At 49.4% G+C, this 22,311-nt stretch overlaps 1 protein-coding gene across 1 annotated transcript in view; it reads left to right on the forward strand.

Moving 5' to 3' along the window:
* The window catches only part of NID2 (nidogen 2), a 106,357-nt gene that overhangs the window by 72,061 nt on the left and 11,985 nt on the right, over positions 1–22,311 (forward strand). The window contains exons 11-14 of the mRNA XM_060261475.1: positions 3,858–4,088; positions 5,015–5,236; positions 9,065–9,234; positions 21,633–21,762. Of these exons, the coding sequence (XP_060117458.1) occupies positions 3,858–4,088; positions 5,015–5,236; positions 9,065–9,234; positions 21,633–21,762 (753 nt within the window). The remainder of the gene's footprint in view (positions 1–3,857; positions 4,089–5,014; positions 5,237–9,064; positions 9,235–21,632; positions 21,763–22,311) is intronic.

A 22,311-nucleotide genomic window follows, 5' to 3' on the forward strand; every position in this document is an offset into this window, starting at 1 on the left:
TCCTTGAGCTCTTTTGTGCCATCACTTGCCATGGCTGGCTGCAGCTCCTTCAGCTCTGTTGCACCGTCATTTGTCATGGCTGGCTGTATCTCCTTGAGCTCTTTTGTGTCATCACTTGCCATGGCTGGCTGCAGCTCCTTCAGCTCTATTGCGCCATCATTCGTCATGGCTGGCTGTATCTCCTTGAGCTCTCTTGTGCCATCACTTGCCATGGCCGGCTGCAACTCCTTCAATTCTATTGCACCATCACTTGCCATGGCTGGCTGCAACTCCTTCAGCTCTGTTGCGTTGTCATTTGTCACAGCTGGTTGTATCTCCTTGAGCTCTTTTGTGCCATCACTTGCCATGGCTGGCTGCAGCTCCCTCAGCTCTATTGCGCGGTCATTTGTCATGGCTGGTTGTGTCTCCTTGAGCTCCTTTGTGCTACCATTTGTGCAATGGGGAGTGTGTGTGCTTAATGAAGAAGAAGAAGAGCTTGGATTAATACCCCCACCCTTCACTTGCAGTCTCAAAGTGGCTTACAATCTCCTTTCACTTCCTCACCCTGTGAGGGCTGAGGGAGCTCAGACAGAACCTCCTCTTGAGAGAACAGCTATGAGAGGATTGTAACTGTCCCAAGGTCACACCCAGCAGCTGCATGTGGAGGTGGGGAATCGAACCTGGTTTTCCCATATTAGAGCCCACTTAACCGCTACATCAAACTGGCTCTGATTCTGGATTCTGGAGCAAAAGTCTAGGATGGGTCTGCAGGATCAGTGGCTCCCTCCCATTGGGGCACTCTGCCCAGGGCAAACGAGGAGGAGCCCTTGCCCCATAGGAGGCGTCTGGAAGTCACTGCCAGAAGGTGGCTACCCAGGCCTTGTATGGGGCAGGCTCAAGCATCCAGAGCCGTGAACGCATGAAGCTATGAAGCAAGGTTAAAACGCTTGGGGCTCTTTAGCTTGGAGAAACGTCGACTGTGGGGTGACATGAGAGAGGCTTACAAGATTATGCATGGGATGGAGAAAGTAGATAAAGAGGTACTTTTCTCCCTTGCTCACAATATGAGAACTCGTGGGCATTCGATGAAATTGCTGAGCAGTCGGGTTAGAACGGATAAAAGGAAGTACTTCTTCACCCAAAGGGTGATTAACAAGTGGAATTCACTGCCACAGGAGGTGGTGGCGGCTGCAAGCATAGCCAGCTTCAAGAGGGGATTGGATCAATATCTGGAGCAGAGGTCCATCAATAGCTATTAGCCACAGCGTATTGTTGGAACTCTCTGTATGGGGCAGAGATGGTCTGTATTCTTGGTGCTTGGGGGGGCAACAGTGGGACGGCTTCTAGTGTCCTGGCCCCACTAGTGGACCTCCTGATGGCACCTGGGTTTTTTGGCCACTGTGTGACACAGAGTGTTGGACTGGATGGGCCATTTGCCTGATCCAACGTGGTTTCTCTTATGTTCTTATGTGACTCAGAGTGTTGGACTGGATGGGCCACTGGCCTGATTCAACATGGCTTCCCTTATGTTCTTATGTGACACAGAGTGTTGGACTGGAGGGGCCACTGGCCTGATCCAACAGGGCTTCTCTTATGTTCTTATGTGACACAGAGTGTTGGACTCGAGGGGCCACTGGCCTGATTCAACATGGCTTCCCTTATGTTCTTATGTGACACAGAGTGTTGGACTGGAGGGGCCATTTGCCTGATCCAACGTGGTTTCTCTTATGTTCTTATGTGACACAGAGTGTTGGACTGGAGGGGCCACTGGCCTGATCCAACATGGCTTGGATCAGAGGTTCCCCTGATATAGAGGTTAAAAATCTGTGAGCTAGCTGTATGCGCAGCTGTGGAAACAAGAAAAAATACCAGAGAAATGGGACTGGATTGTGAAAGTTTTATCGTGGAGCGAGATGGATAAATTAACAAGAACTTTGAGAGACTATGATCTGGAAGTGTTTAAAAAGGAGTGGAAGAAATTTAAATATATAGAGTTAGAATGGAACGTAAAAAGACATTGGACAATTTTTTAATATGAATGAGAAGAAAAAGACAGTGTGTTTTGATGGGTTTGGGATACCTTTATATTTAGATTTAAATATATAACTTCGGGGTAAGTCTAATAACGGAGGGAGGGGGGATTGAAAATATCATATGGGTTAGGGATAGAAAAGATATAACTAAACATCGTAACCGTATGTTATTTGTTTTTGTTAAAATACAACATTGGAGGGAGGGAGGATTGAAATGTCATACGGATTAATATTGAGATAATTAAGAAATAACTAAGTTGTGAAATCATATGATATCAATAAATTGTTAAAACCGAAAAATCTGTGAGCTAGCTCACGCCAACTCAACTTAGAGGGCACACTGGCTGCCACCACCTCCTGTGGCAGTGAATTCCATGTCTTCATCACCCTTTGGTTTGTTAATCCCCCATGTCTTCTGAATGCCAAACAGACGCTCCCCTGATTAGCAGCAACCCCTCCCCTAGAAGCTTCCCCCCCACCGGCATTCACGCAGAGTCCTCTGAAACAGTTTCTCAAAGTCCTGCTGCAAAGCCCACCGTCTAACACAGGGGTGGGGAATGTTCATCCTGAGGGGCAATTATGGCCCCCGAGATCACTTGGTCTGGCCCTCGGGGATTGCTGGGGTCCGGCTGGCTGGTGAGGATCATGAAGTACAGCCGCACTGTGCAGCAGCCTCCCCAGGGGCTGGCTGGTCAGCAGGGATTGTGGGGCCCAGCCGTACAGCAGCCTCCCTGGGGCCTGGCTCGCTGGCCAGGATCATTGTGGGGCCTGGAAAAGTCACTGTCAAAGTTCAGGTAAGTTTCCCCCTTATTTCATTTTCTTTCTTTTCCTTACTTTCCCTTTCTTCCCCACATTTCTTTATTTCCCTTTCTTTCTATTTCTTCTCCCCATTTCTTTCTTTCCCTTATTTTTCCTTTCTTTATTTCCCTTTCTTCTCCACGTTTCTTTATTTCCCTTTCTTTCTATTTCTTCTCCCCGTTTCTTTGTTTCCCTTAATTCCCCTTTCTTTATTTCCCTTTCTTCTCCACATTTCTTTATTTCCCTTTCTTTCTATTTCTTCTCTCCATTTCTTTCTTTCCCTTATTTTTCCTTTCTTTATTTCCCTTTCTTCTCCACATTTCTTTATTTCCCTTTCTTTCTATTTCTTCTCCCCGTTTCTTTGTTTCCCTTAATTCCCCTTTCTTTATTTCCCTTTCTTCTCCACATTTCTTTATTTCCCTTTCTTTCTATTTCTTCTCTCCATTTCTTTCTTTCCCTTATTTTTCCTTTCTTTATTTCCCTTTCTTCTCCACGTTTCTTTATTTCCCTTTCTTTCTATTTCTTCTCCCCATTTCTTTGTTTCCCTTAATTCCCCTTTCTTTATTTCCCCTTGTTTCCCTTTCTTCCCCACATTTCTTTATTTCCCTTTCTTCCCCCTTTTATTTTCCTTTATTACCCAGCTACCACCAGTTCTGTTTGCACTTGATTAACCCAGATGGTGTGGTCTAATATGCTAATGAGTGTGTGACCTAATATGCTAATATTAGGGGGTGTGGTCTGATATACTTATGAGTTCCTACTGGGCTTTTTCTACCAAAAAAAAAAGCCCTGGACTTAGGCATTTGCCTAGGGCGGTGGGTCGTGTGTGTGCCAAATTAGGCTCTCCCCACACGACTTCAAATAGAAAAACAATTATTTGCATTAATTTTGGCAGCCTGAATTGTTCTCCCTCGATGGAGCACTGTTTTTTAAGCTGATAATTTTGTGTGGCCCGCAAATGATGTTATAAATATCCAAATGGCTCTTGGCAGAAAAAAGGTTCCCCACCCCTGGTCTAACAGCATCTCTCTTTCTTCTTGGGGGCAGTGGCCGTGCAGAGAATGACCCGCTGTGAACACGAGCGACTTTATGCAAGCCAGCAGGGATCCCCTCTTCCTGGAGGCCCCCACGTCCCTCAGTGTGACGACCAGGGGAACTACCGGCCACTGCAGTGCCACAGTAGCACCGGGGAGTGCTGGTGCGTCGACAGAGAAGGCCGGGAAGTCACCGGCAGCCGGACACCACCGGGTACCTCCCCGCCACCGTGTGGAGCTCCAGGTTAGTGGTCTGCGTCCTCCTATTCTATGTTTCTGTCAGGAGTCGCAGAGAAGGCAGAGAAAGACCCTCCCTGGTCTGATCCAGCAGGGATCTTCTGATGTTCTTATCAGGGGAAGACCTTGGCCTCTTCACCCTCTTGCTGGTCCTGCAGACTACTGGTTGGCCACTGTGTGAGACAGGATTCTGGACTGGATGGACCCTCACTGGTCTGATCCAGCAGGGCTTTTGTTTTGTTGTAATGAAGGCTTCGGATTCTCTGCCCTGTTGGTGGCGCTCCTCAGGAACTGGTTGGCCACTGTGTGAGACAGGAGGCTGGACTAGATGGACTCTCACTGGTCTAATCCAGCAGGGCTCTTCTGATGTTCTTATGAAGGCCTCGGCCTCCATGCCCTGCTGTTGGCCCTCCAGAGGAACTGGTTAGCCTTTGTGTGAGGCAGGATGCTGGACTAGATGGACTGGTCTGATCCAGCAGGGCTCTTCTGATGTTCTTATGAAGGCCTCAGCCTTTTGTTGTTGGCCCTCCATAGGAACTGGTTGGCCCCTGTGTGAGGCAGGATGCTGGACTAGATGGGCCCTCACTGGTGTGATCCAGCAGGGCTCTTCTTATGTTCTTATGAAGGCCTCAGCCTTTTGTTGTTGGCCCTCCATAGGAACTGGTTGGCCCCTGTGTGTGACAGGATGCTGGACTACTGGTCTGATCCAGCAGGGCTCTTCTGATGTTCTTATGAAGGCCTCAGCCTTTTGTTGTTGGCCCTCCAGAGGAACTAGTTGGCCCCTGTATGAGACAGGATGCTGGTCTAGATGGACCCTCGCTGGTCTGATCCAGTAGGGCCCATCTTATGGACTTATCTTCGTGTTTTCAAATTCAGTTCTGAAATGTGAACCTCACCTGACAGTGTCCCTCTTTCTCCTTCGCTTTTATACAGAGCCCACGCCGAGGCCGCAGACCATGTGCGAACGCTGGCGCCAAAGCCTTCTGGAGCACTACGGCGGCAGCCCCCGTGACGACCAGTACGTGCCCCAGTGCGACGCTCTGGGCAACTTCAGCCCGCTTCAGTGCCACGGGAACAGCGGCTACTGCTGGTGCGTGGACGAGAAGGGCCATGAGGTCCAAGGCACGAGGTCCGAGCCGGGCATCCCGCCTCCATGTAAGAAAGTAAAATGTGGGCATGGGGGAGGTTAAAGGTCAAGGGGCAGAAGCTGCTTGATGCTGCGAGAGGCTGTGCAGGGGCGTAGGCCCAGGGTTCAACAGCAGAGCACATGCTGCGCATGGAGAAGGTCCAGGTTCAAGTCTACCATCTCCAGACGAATGATCTCTCTTATTTATTTGTTCACTTCTCCCCCCACTCCAGCTTTCCCCCTGCCCCCGGTGGGGATCCAAAATGGCTAACTTCATTCTGCTATCCTCCTTTTATCCTCACGCCAACCCTGTGAGGTAGGTTAGGTGGAGAGGATGTGACCAGCCCAAGGTCCCCCTGCCAGCTTCCATGGTAAAAGTAGGGATTCGAACGTGGGTCTTCCCAGGGCTTCCCAGGGAGAGCCAGTTTGGTGTAGTGGTTAAGTGTGTGGACTCTTATCTGGGGGAACCGGGTTTGATTCCCCACTCCTCCACTCGCACCTGCTAGCATGGCCTTGGGTCAGCCATAGCCCTGGCAGAGGTTGTCCTTGAAAGGGCAGCTGCTGTGAGAGCCCTCTCCAGCCCCACCCACCTCACAGAGTGTCTGTTGTGGGGGAGGAAGGTAAAGGAGATTGTGAGCCGCTTTGAGACTCTGTCCTTGAAAGGGCAGCTGCTGTGAGAGCCTTCTCCAGCCCCACCCACCTCACAGGGTGCCTGTTGTGGGGGAGGAAGGTAAAGGAGATTGTAGGCCGCTCTGAGACTCTGTCCTTGAAAGGGCAGCTGCTGGGAGAGCCCTCTCCAGCCCCACCCACCTCACAGGGTGTCTGTTATGGGGGAGGAAGGTAAAGGAGATTGTGAGCCGCTCTGAGACTCTTCGGAGTGGAGGGTGGGATATAAATCCAATATCTTCTTCTTCTTTTTTAAAAGTCATATTTATAGATTATTGAAATTATGCACAAACCCATACCTAGGCTGCGGGAACCGCACTGGCTGCCAATTGTGTTCTGAGTTCATTACAAGGTGCTGCTTATTACCTTTAAAGCCCTATATGGCCGAGGACCTGCCTACCTTAGGGACCGCCTCTCTCCATATGTCCCCCAGAGAGCACTGCGATCTAGTTCACAAAATCTTCTGGAAGTACCTGGGCCAAAGGAGGCCAAATTAAAAACAACTAGAGAACAGGCCTTCTCTGTAAAGGCTCCCCAATGGTGGAACCAGCTGCCGGAAGAGGTGCGGGCCCTGCGGGACCTTAATCAATTCCGTAGGGCGCGCAAAACCGCCCTCTTCCAACTTGCCTTCTGAGATGGCACCTGGCATAAGCATCACGCCATCTTTAACGCAACTGAGATAGTAGCACCCCTAAATTATATTGTTTTGGACTGTTTTTAGATTATTTAATGTTCAATTGTGCATTGCATTTAATTGTATTAGCCTGCCTTTATCGTTATAACATGGCTTATGCCATGTCCTGTAAGCCGCCCTGAGCCTGCCTCGGCGAGGAGGGCGGGGTATAAATAAAAATTTATTATTATTATTTACCGTTACCAAACCGGGAAAAAAAATTCATATATTATTAAAACAGACATCAAAGGCAGTGTTTTCCCTGTCATATGTACGTTCGCATTCCACTATCTCTATTCACCATTTAGTACGTTCACCTTCGCTATTTCATTACAAATTAAGCCCATTTATCCTTTCCCCCTTACATAATACCTTTCTACTTATAATATTCACTGCAAACAGCTCTTCTCATTTAATAACGCAATACGATAGTCCTTAATATCTCTTGAAGCTCCTACTAAGATTTTAGATACTAATGATGATATGAATTGAGCATTGTATAAGTAGAAATGTTACGAAAACTTTGTTGTATTCAAGTAGCCTTCCTCTTCCCCTTTCCTTCTATTCCCCTCCCCTATACTCTGCACCTGGAAATCCAATAAAACTATTAAATCATAATACCTTTCTACTTCCATTCTCCTGTAACCACCTGTGCAATTTGTCCCTCTGATTTGTAACTATTTGCTTCGGCCTTCCATTCGGCAGAACCAACCGAATATCTAATTTTGCTATGCTCCGTACTTTCCTAAGAGCTCCTCCGTTTTTGGCATTTTTTTTCCTTTTATGCCAATTTTTCACTTGATTGCTTAAAAGCTCTCTTAATTTTGGCGTTAAATGCCTAATTGCCCATGGTATCGCTTTCATTATTTTAGCGTTCTAGCCTCTTAAATCTAATAAGTTGCTAACTTTCCCCTCCTCCAAACTGCGTCTTTAATCTGTTTTCTTATATCTCTTGAGTATACTTCTCTAGGTGAACCTTTCTTTTTTAGATTTAGAGAGCTTACCCTGTATACATAGTCAGTTTCCCTCTTGCCTTTTTTTTAGTTCCTTCTCCAACATGGGGGCGGGGCTTGTTTTTGTATAAGGAACTCCTTTGCATATTAGGCCATACCCCCCTCCCCCGATGTAGCCAGCTGTCCAAGAGCTTACACTGGGCCCTGTACTAAGAGCCTTGTGAGCTCTTGGAAGATTGGTTACATCAGGGTTGTGTGGCCTAATATGCAAAGGATGTCCTGCTGCAAAAAAGCCATGTATTTGGATATTAGGCCACACACCCCAGATGGTGCCAATCCTCCTGTATTTTATAGTAGGCCTTATACTAAGAGCCCTGTAAGCTCGTGAATATAAGAGAAGCCATGTTGGATCAGGCCAATGTCCCATCCAGTCCAACACTCTGTGTCACGCATAAGAACATAAGAGAAGCCATGTTGGGTCAGGCCAATGTCCCCTCCAGTCCAACACTCTGTGTCACAGAGGAACCTAAGAGAAGCCATGTTGGATCAGGCCAATGGCCCATCCAGTCCAACACTCTGTGTCACAAAAGAACATAAGAGAAGCTCTGTTGGATCAGGCAAGTGGCCCATCCAATCCAACACTCTGTGTCACGCATAAGAACATAAGAGAAGCCATGTTGGATCAGGCCAATGGCCCATCCAATCCAACACTCTGTGTTACACAGTGGACAATATATGTGTGTGTGTATACACACACACACACACACTCATATACATACATACATACACACACACACACATATATACTGTGGCTAATAGCCACTGATGGACCTCTGCTCCATATTTTTATTCAATCCCCTCTTAAAGCTGGCCTTGCTTGCAGCCGCCACCACCCCCTGTGGCAGTGAATTCCACATGTTAATCACCCTTTGGGTGAAGAAGGACTTCCTTTTATCCGTTTTAACCCGACTGCTCAGCAATTTCATCGAATGCCCACGAGTTCTTGTATTGTGAGAAAGGGAGAAAAGCACTTCTTTCTCTACCTTCTCCATCCCATGCATAATCTTGTAAACCTCTCTCATGTCACCCCGCAGTCGACGTTTCTCCAAGCTAAAGAGCCCCAACCGTGGAGGATTGGCTACAGTATCGGGGTGTGTGTGTGTGGCCTATTATGCGAAAGAGTTCCTGCTACAATAAAAAAGCCCAGGGTCTTCCAGATCCACAACCCCGAGCCGGCGACCTGAAAACCCAGCTTCCACTGGGGATCGAACTCAGGTCGTGAGCAGAGTTTAGGACTGCAGTACTGCAGCTTTAACACTCTGTGCCATGGGGGGGGGAAAGCTGGGAGGGAAGCGTAGAGGACTGGGGAAGGCAATGGCAAACCACCCCATCAAAAGTCTGCTGCGAAAACGTCGTGAAAGCAACGTCACCCCAGAGTCAGAAACGACTGGCGCTCGCACAGGGGACCTTTCCTTCTCTTCCAGATGGCTCTTCACCTCCATGCTCACAGTGGCAGCTTGCAGTTATGGCCGCTGTCTGAGACTCGTCTCTGATTTCCCTTTCAGGCTTGCCGAGCGTCGCCCCTCCGACCGTCCGGCCGTCTCCCCGGCCAGACGTCGTCCCTCCTTCCGCTGGGACCTTCCTGCTCTACGCCCAGGGACAGCAGATCGGCTATTTGCCCCTGAACGGCACCAGACTCAACAAGGAAGCAGCCAAGACCCTGCTGTCCTTGCATGTAAAGTATTTTCCTGCACTTGGGGGTGGGGGGCAAACTTGGAGGGTGGGGATCATATTTTTAGTCAAGGGGGGACGTCCGTCAGGCTTCCTGCTTCGGTGTTTTATCCTCCAGCTGCTGCGTTTTGTTGGTTTACAAATGGAGACCCACGAGAAACGTGCAGGGCGGCTGTTCCGTTACTCCCCCCGTTGTTTCTTCCACTCTCTCTGCCCCCCGCGCTCTTTCTCCCTCCGCCTACCTCTTGGTGTAGTTTGGTGTAGTGGTTAAGTGTGTGGACTCTTATCTGGGAGAACCGGGTTTGATTCCCCACTCCTCCACTTGCAGCTGCTGGCATGACCTTGGGTCAGCCAGAGCTCTGGCAGAGGTTGTCCTTGAAAGGGCAGCTGCTGTGAGTGCTCTCTCAGCCCCACCCACCTCACAGGGTGTCTGTTGTGGGGGAGGAAGGGAAAGGAGATTGTAGGCTGCTCTGAGACTCTGTCCTTGGAAGGGCAGCTGCTGGGAGAGACCTCTCAGCCCCACCCATCTCACAGGGTGTCTGATGAGGGGGAGGAAGGTAAAGGAGATTGTGAGCTGCTCTGAGACTCTGTCCTTGGAAGGGCAGCTGCTGGGAGAGCCCTCTCCAGCCCCACCCACCTCACAGGATGTCTGTTGTGGGGGAGGAAGGGAAAGGAGATTGTGAGCCTCTCTGAGACTCTTCGGAGTGGAGGGCAGGATATAAATCCATTATCATCATCTTCTTACTCCATGCATGTCGCTTTCTGTCGTTACAAAGAATGAACTAGAAGCTTGAGAGGAGGAGACAGGGTTTTTGGGTTCCACTTAAAAGCCATCATAGAATCATAGAGTTGGAAGGGACCTCTAGGGTCATCTAGTCCAACCCCCTGCACAATGCAGGAAACTCACAAATACCTCCCCCCTAAATTCACAGGATCTTCATTGCTGTCAGATACCCTTCTAGCCTCTGTTTAAAAACCTCCAAGGAAGGACAGCCCACCACCTCCTGAAGAATCCTAGAGTTGGAAGGGACCTCTAGGGTCATCGAGTCCAACCCCCTGCACAATGCAGGAAACTCACAAACACTTCCCCCTAAATTCACAGGATCCGCATTGCTGTCAGATGGCCATCTAGCCTCTGCTTAAAAACCTCCAAGGAAGGAGAGCCCACCACCTCCCGAGGAGGAAGCCTGTTCCACTGAGGAACCGCTCTAAAGGTCAGGAAGTTCTTCCTAATGTTGAGCCCGAAACTCTTTTGATTTAATTTCAACCCATTGGTTCTGGGTTCCGGGGCTACAGAAAACAATTCCACACCATCCTCTATAGGATAGCCTTTCAAGAACTTGCGGGTGGTGATCAGATCACCTCTCAGCTGCATCCTCTCCAGGCTAAACATACCCAGCTCCTTCAACCTTTCCTCATAGGACTTGGTCTCCAGACCCCTCACCGTCTTCGTCGCCCTCCTCTGGACCAGTTCCAGCTTGTCTATATCCTTCTTAAAATGTGGTGCCCAAAACTGAACACAAGACTCCAGGTGAGGTCTTACCAGAGCAGAGTAGAGCGATACCATCACAATCATATTGCTGTCAGATGGCCATCCAGCCTCTGTTGAAAAACCTCCAAGGAAGGAGAGCCCACCACCTCCCGAGGAAGCCTGTTCCACTGAGGAACCACTCTAAACTCACAAACACCTCCCCCTAAATTCACAGGATCTTCACTGCTGTCAGATGGCCCTCTAGCCTCTGCTTAAAAACCTCCAAGGAAGGAGAGCCCACCACCTCCCGAGGAAGCCTGTCCCACTGAGGAACCGTTCTAAACTCACAAATACCTCCCCCTAAATTCACAGGATCCTCATTCCTGTCAGATGGCCATCTAGCCTCTGTTGGAAAACCTCCAAGGAAGGAGAGCCCACCACCTCCCGAGGAGGAAGCCTGTTCCACTGAGGAACCGCTCTAACGGTCAGGAAGTTCTTCCTAATGTTGAGCCGGAAACTCTTTTGATTTAATTTCAATCCATTCGTTCTGGTCCTACCTTCTGAGGCCACAGAAAACAATTCCACACCATCTTCTATGACAGCCCTTCAAGTACTTGAAGATGGTGATCAGATCATCAGTCTTGACAAAGGCAACGAAACGTTTTAACGTGGCCTGGCTTTATGTGGGTGAACTTCTTCTTTATCCCGACGCCTTGTTGAAACAATAGTGGGCTGAATGTGCAAGACTGCGAAGTGGGAAAATCGGCTTCTTAAAGTGCTTGTGTGCAATCCGGATGAAAGAATTCATTACAGACTGTTTTCTCATGATTTGGGTTTAGGAGTCAGTAGCAGACTCGTAACCATTAAAAACTGTCTGTGTGCACTTTAAAACTTCCTGCGTGCGCTTTAAGACTGCCTGCGAGCACTTTGATTTATTTTTCCGCAGACTGTTTGAATTCAATTTCCGTGCAGACTGTTTGGGAAAAGAGGTTGTGTCTCAGGGCCTGCGTGCACTCTTATGTTTCACAGGGCAGTCTGTTCAAAGGCAGCCGCTTTGGAATATTAAAGTGCCTTTTATGCATATTTATATTTTTTTCATCTTGGATTATTTAGAAGTAGAGTCTGCTCAGAGGCAGAGGCCGCAAGGTTTTTCCTAGCAGATATTTTTTCCTTGCAATAAATGTTTTGATAGTATAGTTCCCCCACCGACGTTTCTTCTATTAAACTCAGGGAGCCCCCTTTTTTTTTCTGCAGGGCTCACTTTGTAGCAGGAGCTGCTTTGCCTGTTAGGCACACCCCCTGATGTAGCCAATCCTCCTGGAGCTTCCAGTAGGCCCTGTACGAAGACCCCTGGAAGGAATTCTATCAGGACCTCCTTTGCATATTAGGCCACACCCCACTGATGTAGCCAATCCTCCTGGAGCTTACAGTAGACCCTGTATGAAGAGCCCTGTAAGGAATTCTAGCAGGACCTCCTTTGCATATTAGGCCACATACCCCTGATGCAGCCAATGCTCCTGGAGCTTCCAGTAGGCCCTGTAAGAAGAGCCCTGTAAGGAATTCTAGCAGGACCTCCTTTGCATATTAGGCCACACGCCACTGATGCAGCCAATCCTCCTGGAGCTTCCAGTAGGCCCCGTGAGAAGAGCCCTGTAAGGAATTCTAGCAGGACCTCCTTTGCATATTAGGCCACACCTCCCTGATGCAGCCAATCCTCCTGGAGCTTCCAGTAGGCCCTGTACTGAGAGCCCTGTAAGGAATTCTAGCAGGACCGCCTTTGCATATTAGGCCACACACCCCTGATGTAGGCAGTCCTCCTGGAGCTTCCAGTAGGCCCTGTAAGAAGAGCCCTGTAAGGAATTCTAGCAGGACCTCCTTTGCATATTAGGCCACACCCACCCCTGATGCAGCCAATCCTCCTGGAGCTTCCAGTAGGCCCTGTACTGAGAGCCCTGTCAGGAATTCTAGCAGGACCTCCTTTGCATATTAGGCCACACACCCCTGATGTAGCCAATCCTCCTGGAGCTTAGAGTAGGCCCTGTACAGAGAGCCCTGTAAGCTCCTGAAGGATTGGCTGCATCGGGGGTGTGTGTGTGTGTGGCCTAATATGCAGGGCTTTTCTTGTTAGCAGGAGCTCCTGTGCATATTAGGCCACTCCCCCTGATGTAGCCAATCTTCCTTACAGTTGGCCCTATAAGAAGAGCCCTGTAAGCTCTTAGAGGATTGGCTACAGCAGGGGGGTGTGGCCTGATAGGCAAAGGAGCTCTTGCTACAAAGTGAGCCCTGCTTCCTGTCTCTTTTTGCCCCCCCCCAATCGCTTTTCCTGTACTAACAGCCCTGTAAATTCTTGGAGGATTGGCTACATCAGAGGGGCGTGGCCTAATGTGCAGGGCTTTTTCTGTTAGCAGGAGCTCCTGTGCATATTAGGCCACACGCCACTGATGTAGCCAATCCTCCTGGAGCTTCCAGTAGGCCCTGTGCTAAGAGCCCTGTAAGCTCCTGGAGGATTGGCTACATCAGGGGGGGGGGGGTGGCCTAATGTGCAGGGCTTTTTTTGTTAGCAGGAGCTCCTGTGCATATTAGGCCACTCCCCCTGATGTAGCCAATCCTCCAAGAGCTCACAGTAAGCCCTGTAAGAGCCCTGCAAGCTCTTAGAGGATTGGATACACATAGGTGTGTGGCCTAATAGGCAAAGGAGCTTCTGCTAACAAAAAAAGCCCTGCTTCCTGTCTCTTTTTGCCCCCCCCCCCATCACTTTCTCTCTCTCTTTTTGTGCTCCACGCCATCGTTCTCTCTTTGTGCTCCCATCACTGTTCTGTTTACCAGCTTGCTTCCCCCAAAACGACAACTGGTCTCCAAGCATCTCTCCCTTTGGAGAAAACAGCTGCTTTGGAGAGTGGACTCTGTGGCGTTATACGATGCTGAGGCCTGAAATTGAAGAAGACATTGGATTTATACCCCGCCCTCTCCTCTGAATCTCAGAGTCTCAGAGGTCACAATCTCCTTTCCTTTCCTCCCCAGAACAAACATCCTGTGACAGAGATGGGGCTGAGAGAGCTCTCACAGAAGCTGCCCTTTCAAGGGCAACTATGCGAGAGCTCTGGCTGACCCAGGGCCATACCAGCAGCTGCAAGTGGTGGAGTGGGGAATCAAACCCGGTTCTCCCAGAGTTGCACAATGCCTGAAGTTGCGTTAGAAACTCTCCTCCCATTGCAAACCGTTAATTATTGTTGTCCAGATTTTTCTAAACTTCAGGCCAAAGGGGAAAAAAAAAAGCATTTGCAAAGGAAACTTCCAAGAAATCTGAGAATTTGTTTTTAAGGGAAGACAGATGTCCCCCACGCCTTCCCACAGTGCTCCTTTATGTACAAACTGTCTCCCCCCCCAAAAAAACTCTGGGGATTTGAGTGGATTTGCACAAAATTAAGTCAGGCGTAAACGCCATGTGACCCTCCCGAAGTTCGGCAGGGAACAGACACGACACGTTGAGAACAGTTCCCCCCCCCCCCCCATGGATTGCAGCTGTTGAAAGGTCATGCCCTCGTTTTGCCATTCCTGGATACGAAAGCCACGGAGGATAAAGAAGAAATGGATCCGGGAAAGGGGACATAGGTTTTTGATGCACTTTGCAGGACGCTTTGGCAGTGCAGGTGGAAGACTGAAAGCCCTCTCTCCACCCAACCACTGGCATTTTTTAAAAAAACAAAAAAATCAGAACTGAATCTCCTTGAATAGCATGCACCCCCTCCACTGGGACAGCTGGCATGGCCAAAAGCCAAAAAAAGCTTATTTATTTAAGAACATAAGAGAAGCCATGTTGGATCAGGCCAATGGCCCCTCCAGTCCAACACTCTGTGTCACATAAGAACTTAAAAGAAGCCATGTTGGGTCAGGCCAGTGGCCAATCCAGTACAACACTCTGTGTCACATAAGAAGATAAGAGAAGCCATGTTGGATCAGGCCAGTGGTCCATCCAGTCTACCACTCTGTGTCACTTAAGAACATAAGAGAAGCCCTGTTGGACCAGGCCAATGGCCCATCCAGTCCAACACTCTGTGTCGCATAAGAACATAAAAGGAGCCTTGTTGGATCAGGCCAATGGCCCATCCAGTCCAACACTCTGTATCACACAGTGGCCAAAAGCCCAGGTGCCATCAGGAGGTCAACCAGTGGGGCCAGGACGCTAGAAGCCCTCCCGCTGTTGCCCCCCCCCCCCGCAAGCACCAAGAATACAGAGCATCACTGCCCCAGACATAAGAGAAGCCATGTTGGATCAAGCCAATGGCCCCTCCAGTCCAACACTCTGTGTCACAGAAGAACATAACAGAAGCCATGTTGGATCAGGCCAATGGCCCCTCCAGTCCAACACTCTGTCACAGAAGAACATAAGAGAAGCCATTTTGGATCAGGCCAGTGGCCCCTCCAGTCCAACACTCTGTGTCACAGAAGAACATGAGAAGCCATGTTGGATCAGGCCAGTGGCCCCTCCAATCCAACACTCTGTGTCACAGAAGAACATAAGAGAAGCCATGTTGGATCAGGCCAGTGGCCCCTCCAATCCAACACTCTGTGTCACAAAAGAACATAAGAGAAGCCATGTTAAATCAGACCAGGCCCATCCATTCCAACACTCTGTGTCACACAAGAACCTAAGAGAAGCCATGTTAGATCGGACCAGTGGCCCCTCCAGTCCAACACTCTGTGTCACAGAAGAACCTAAGAGAAGCCATGTTGGATCAGGCCAATGGCCCATCCAGTCCAACACTCTGTGTCACAGAAGAACATAAGAGAAGCCATGTTGGATCAGGCCAATGGCCCATCCAATCCAACACTCTGTGTCACACAGTGGCAAAAAAACCAGGTGCCATCAGGAGGTCCACCAGTGGGGCCAGGACGCTACAAGCCCTCCCACTCCTGCCCCCCCCCCAAACACCAAGAATACAGAGCATCACTGCCCCAGACAGAGAGTTCCAGCAATACGCTGTGGCTAATAGTCACTGATGGACCTCTGCGCCATAGGTTCATCCAATCTCCTCTTGATCAAGTGCGGCCCCTGTTTTGCCTGAAGAAAAAGGAGCAGCGGTCATTTTTCCCACGGCAGTCGTAGGTTCGGCCCCTGGTATCTCCGGTTAAAAAAATAAACAAAAATGAAATAAAACCTAATAAGGTAACTTAAATGTCCCTACTTGAATTACTTGAATATGTTCATGTCAGGCGTGCTTCTATTATTGTATGTAAAATTGCTTTCTCTTGTTACCAGAGCCTCATTTGGGGCGGGAGCTTATAGGAGCGGAGCTCCGGAAACTCGTTTATTGTGCTCTTTCTTTCTCCCGTCCCCTCCCCCAAATCCTTGCTTCTGGGCTCCACTGTTCAACCCCCCCCCCCCGTGAGAATTCTGCTGAACTCTTTAAGATTTTACAAACTTTGTAATATTCCCCCTCCACACCTCCCCCCCACACACACACAAAATGTGAAAATAGCCAAAACATAGAAGATAAGAAGATGAAGAAGATATTGGATTTATATCCCGCCCTCCACTCTGAAGAGTCTCAGAGCGGCTCACAATCTCCTTTCCCTTCCTCCCCCACAACAGACACCCTGTGAAGTAGATGAAGATATTGGATTTATATCCCGCCCTCCACTCCAAAGAGTCTCAGAGCGGCTCACAATCTCCTTTCCCTTCCTCCCCCACAACAGACACCCTGTGAGGTAGATGAAGATATTGGATTTATATCCCGCCCTCCACTCCGAAGAGTCTCAGAGCGGCTCACAATCTCCTTTACCTTCCTCCCCCACAACAGACACCCTGTGAGGTAGATGAAGATATTGGATTTATATCCCGCCCTCCACTCCGAAGAGTCTCAGAGTGGCTCACAATCTCCTTTCCCTTCCTCCCCCACAACAGACACCCTGTGAGGTAGATGAAGATATTGGATTTATATCCCACCCTCCACTCCAAAGAGTCTCAGAGCGGCTCACAATCTCCTTTACCTTCCTCCCCCACAACAGACACCCTGTGAGGTGGGTGGGGCTGGAGAGGGCTCTCACAGCAGCTCCCCTTTCAAGGACAACTCCTACGAGAGCTATGGCTGCCCCAAGGCCATCTCAGCAGGTGCAAGTGGAGGAGTGGGGAATCAAACCCGGTTCTCCCAGATAAGAATCCGCACACTTAACCACTACACCAAACTGGCTCTCCACACCAAACTGGCTCTCCGTTCCAGGAAGGGGGCCAACTGCCTCGCCCTCCTAAGGTGGAAAAACATATCAAGCAGACAGATGAAAATCTTCATCACGTCTCCGTGGCCCCAGAAGTATGATAGCGGCAATGTTCCTTCTAAGCTGCAGAGTTCCGTGAGCGGAAAATCTACTTTGGGAGCTGCCGGCCTTAAAAGTTGTGAGCTACGGCATCAATTAGTGTGCTCTGGGGGTCCTCCTTCCTGAGCGAAGACAAAAATGTGTGAGCTGGAGGCTAAAAGTCTGTGAGCTAGCTCGCGCTAACTCGATAATAATAATAATAATAATAATAATAATAATAATAATAATAATAATAATAATAATAATAAATTTTATTTATATCCCGCCCTCCCCGCCGAAGCAGGCTCAGGGCGGCTAACAAGACATGGTACATACCATGATGTTGTATAAAACAATTTGTAAAATACAGTTAATAAATACATTAAAAACAGTTATATAAAATTTAAAACTACCATAAGTTAAGGTGCTACATTCAATAGGTATATTCCGATGGCTAGATGTCGCATTCAGGGTTCCTTATAAGCTTGCAGGAAGAGGGTGGTTTTGCAAGCCCTGCGGAACTGATTAAAGTCCCGCAGGGCTCACACTTCCTCCGGTAGTTGATTCCACCAGTGGGGGGCCATTATGGAGAAGGCCTGCTCCCTCGTTGCTTTCAGTTTGGCCTCCTTTGGTCCAGGGATCCTTAAAAGGCTTTGGGAGCTAGATCTCAGTGCTCTCTGGGGAACATGTGGAGAGAGGCGGTCCCTAAGGTAGGCAGGTCCTCGGCCATATAGGGCTTTAAAGGTGATAACCAGCACCTTGTAGCGAACTCGGAATATAATTGGAAGCCAGCGCAGTTCCTTCAGCCCAGGCCGCACGTGTTCCCACCGAGGTAGTCCCAGTAGCAGCCTGGCCGCCGCATTCTGCACTAGCTGCAACTTCCGAGTTCGGCACAGGGGCAGCCCCACGTAGAGGGCATTACAGTAGTCTAATCTCGAGGTGACCGTTGCATGGATCACTGTTGCCAGGTCGCTACGTTCCAGGAAGGGGGCCAACTGCCTTGCCCTCCTAAGGTGGAAAAAGGCGGATTTCGCAGTGGCTGCTATCTGTGCCTCCATTGTCAAGGAAGGCTCCAGTAGCACTCCCAGGCTTCTGACCCTGCGCGCTGGTATCAGCGACGCACCGTCAAAGGCTGGTAGGGAGATCTCCCCGCCCCCCCCCCCCCCCAGCCCGCAGTGACCCACGCAAAGGACCTCTGTCTTCGCTGGGTTCAGCTTCAGCCCACTCAGCCTGATCCAATCCGCCACGGCCTGCAACGCCCGGTCCAAATAACAAAGCTGAGAAGGGGGCACTGGGCGGGAGTCAGGTTTCATGACGACAATAATTCAAGAAGCATTTTTTTTAAGAACTTAAATTTTATTCTTTTCCATTTTTTTTATCATTAACAACTCAAGAATAATATAACATAGCACACACATAGTCATATACGAAAATATAACTTAAAAAATAAATAAATAACAAACTAAGGCATAGATAAAAACCAAAATACAGCCCAGCACAGAGAGTTCCAATGACAAATTCCACTTTTTTACAATCCCATTAATGCAAGACAAAGTCTTAAGTATTTTTTTGGCGTTTTTACATTTCCTGGAAGATGTTTCATTTATGAATTAAACAAAAAAAACATACCATTTTTCAGTTGCCAGTTTGTTGTAGTGTTTAAGTGTGTGGACTCTTATCTGGGAGAAGCGGGTTTGATTCCCCCACTCCTCCACTTGCAGCTGCTGGAATGGCGTTGGGCCAGCCATAGCTCTCCTAGGAGTTGTCCTTGCAAGGGCAGCTGCTGTGAAGCCCTCTCAGCCCCACCCACCTCACAGGGTGTCTGTTGTAGGGGACAAAGATAAAGGAGATTGTGAGCCGCTCTGAGTCGCTGTCCTTGAAAGGGCAGCTGCTGTGAGAGCCCTCTCCAGCCCCACCCACCTCACAGGGTGTCTGTTGTGGGGGAGGAAGGGAAAGGAGATTGTGAGCCGCTCTGAGACTCTTCGGAGTGGAGGGCAGGATATAAATCCAATATCTTCATCTACCTCACAGGGTGTCTGTTGTGGGGGAGGAAGGGAAAGGAGATTGTGAGCCGCTCTGGGACTCTTCGGAGTGGAGGGCGGGATATAAATCCAATATCATCTTCTTCTGTAAAATTATCCCCTATCTTGAAGTTTTCACTAAGTAAAAGTTGAGAAGCTGTTTTATCTTGGATAACCATGTCCCATACCTTTTGGAACCGCAGCGTTAAAGACGGAATTCTCCCTGTTTTCCAGTGTTTTGCCAATATAATTTCAAGAAGCATTTTGAGGTAGATGCTGAGCTGATATAATTTACTACACCTTTCAGCGGTGCCAGGGGGTGTGTGTGGCAGACGCAATTGAGCGACGCAGATGAGCTGTGCTAATGTGCTCCAGCACCTTTTTTTCTATGAAATGACCTCTGTTTGTTACCATTGGAGTCAGGTCATCTTTGTCGTTTGCCTGAACAGCATTTCCCCCTAAACCAGGAAACAGGGAGAATTGGAAATAATGTGAAAAGCAAAGGCAGAGGATATGTATGTTTTTATATTTAACCCAATAGGTCCTGTGTTTGTATTCTGCTTCCCTGTGAGCCTTTTGACAACGCGGGGGGCAAACGAGTCCCTCTGGGCAATGCGGATCCTGTGAGCTTAGGGAAAAGTCATTAGGGTTTGTAGAATCTTTCGGGCTCAAGTGCCGTGTTCTACTGGAGAAAGTTTTTCTTCCAGACGTTTCGTTCTCAGCTGCGGAGAACATCCTCAGTGGCGTTGCAGCCGGAGCAGGCGTTCTGACCTTCACATTCCACAGCCAGTTTCCTTATCACCACCCTTCCAGGAAGCCCCACCAAACAATGGGTACATTCACAAACCAATTGCCCTCTCACCACACCCCCTCCAGCCTAGAAATAGCAGCTCTCCAGCAGCCCTGGCCTCACTCAATGCACAGCAGCCAAGAAGGTCTGAGCGCCTGCTCCGGCTGCAACGCCACTGAGGATGTTCTCCGCAGCTGAGAACGAAACGTCTGGAAGAAAAACTTTCTCCAGTAGAACACGGCACTTGAGCCCGAAAGATTCTACAAACCCTAATGATGATGCCAGCCGTGAAAACCTGAAATCTTAGGGAAAAGTATTTGTGAAGTTCTTGCATTGTAAGGGTTGGACTAGATAAGGGATGTCAAACATGCAGTTCGGGGGCTGAATAAGGCCCCCAGAGGGTTCCTATCAGGCCCCACGAGCAGCTGGCTGTCATCTGCTTCCTTCTCCCTCTCTCTTGCTTCCTTCTGCATCACAGCTTGCTTTGCCAAGCTTGCTCAGTTGCACAGGAGCTACAGAGCAAAACCTCTTTATTTTCTCAATTGGCTGAGGCTCCTTCCTTGGGGAAGAAGGGGGGGGAGGGAGAGCTTGCTTTGCCAAGCTCTCTCAATTGCACAACAGAGCTACTGAGCCAAACCTTTCTTCATTCTATTGGCTGAGGCTCCTCCCCCCCTCAGTCCCCTGGGGGAAGGAAGGAAAGAGCCAGAGCCTCCTTTGCCCCGTTCCCTGGAACTCATGGGAGAAATACGAAGAAAGCATCTTTAAGACCAATGAGCGCTAAAGTTTTAATTTTTTTTAAAAAACATGTTTGTGTTTTTCTGTTTTTTTCTAAATAAAATTTATATTTCTGCTCCCTAATCTTAAATGGGTGCACACATGGCCCTGTCCGACATGGCCCAGCCCAAAAAGGTCTCATTTATGTCCGATCCGGCCCTCAGAACAAATGAGTTCGGGGCTCATTTTCTACCAGGAGCTCCTCTGCATATTAGGCCACTCCCCCCGATGTAGCCAATCCTCCAGAAACTGAGAGGGCTCTTAGTGCAGGGCCTACTGTAAGCTCTTGGAGGATTGGCTACATCGGGGGGGCGTGGCCTAACAGGCAAAGGAGTACCTGCTACAAAAAAGCAGCATATTTGCATATTAGGCCACACCCCCTGATGTATCCAATCCTCCAAAAACTGAGAGGGCTCTTAGTGCAGGGCCTACTGTAAGCTCTTGGAGGATTGGCTACATTGGGGGGGCGTGGCCTAACAGGCAAAGGAGTACCTGCTACAAAGAAAGCCGTGTATCTGCATATTAGGCCACACCCCCTGATGTAGCCGATCCTCCAAAAACTGAGAGGGCTCTTAGTACAGGGCCTACTGTAAGCTCTTGGAGGATTGGCTATATCGGGGGGGCGTGGCCTAACAGGCAAAGGAGTACCTGCTACAAAGAAAGCCGTGTATTTGCATATTAGGCCACACCCCCTGATGTAGCCAATCCTCCAAAAACTGAGAGGGCTCTTAGTACAGGGCCTACTGTAAGCTCTTGGAGGATTGGCTACATCGGTGGGGGGGGGCGTGGCCTAACAGGCAAAGGAATACCTGCTACAAAGAAAGCCGTGTATTTGCATATTAGGCCACACCCCCTGATGTAGCCAGTCCTCCAAGAGCTTACAGGGCTCTTAGTGCAGGGCCTACTGTAAGCTCTTGGAGGACTGGCTACATTAGGGGGGGGCGTGGCCTAATATGCAGAGGAGCTCCTGCTAGAAAAGTTCAACACCCCTGGACTAGATGACCCTGGAGGTGACTGTGATTTTATGATTCTGCCCTCGGGTCTTTCTCTAGGGTTCGATTGTGGTGGGGATTGACTTCGACTGCCGAGAGAAAATGCTGTACTGGACGGACGTCGCAGGGAGAACCATCAGCCGGGCCGGCCTGGAGCAGGGGGCGGAGCCGGAAACCGTCATTAGCACCGGTGAGTGACCGAATAGCGGCTGATTTGGGACTGCTGATCTAAGGCCCAAGGGGCTTCCCCAGCAGCCGCTAAAACTCATTCTTTCCCAATAGTCAGACCAAATGGTTGCCGACTGCGGGATGGGCAGTGGGTTCACGATGGACAAAAGCAAATATTGCTTTACACAAAGAGGGATTGAAATGTGGCATTTGCTGCCGGAGGATGTCATGATGGCCGCAGGAATAAACGGACTGCAAAGATTCGTGGATGAAAAGCCTGTCAATGGCTACTAGCCCAGGTACCTGAGGGGAACCTACATGTTCAGAGGCACTAAGCCTTTGAACCCCAGTGCCAAGAGGCAACATCGGGGAAAGGCCTCGGCCTCTTTACCTTCTTGCTGGACCTCCAGAGGAATTGGGTGAGACAGGAGGCTGGACTAGAGGGACCCTCACTGGTCCGATCCAGCAGGGCTCTTCTGATGTTCTCATGAAGGCCTCAGCCTCTCTGCCCTGTTGTTGGCCCTCCAGAGGAACTGGCTGGTCACTGTGAGAGACAGGAGGCTGGACTAGA

This window comes from Heteronotia binoei, chromosome 21 (genome assembly GCF_032191835.1).
Source record: "Heteronotia binoei isolate CCM8104 ecotype False Entrance Well chromosome 21, APGP_CSIRO_Hbin_v1, whole genome shotgun sequence".
Classification (NCBI taxonomy): domain Eukaryota; kingdom Metazoa; phylum Chordata; class Lepidosauria; order Squamata; family Gekkonidae; genus Heteronotia; species Heteronotia binoei.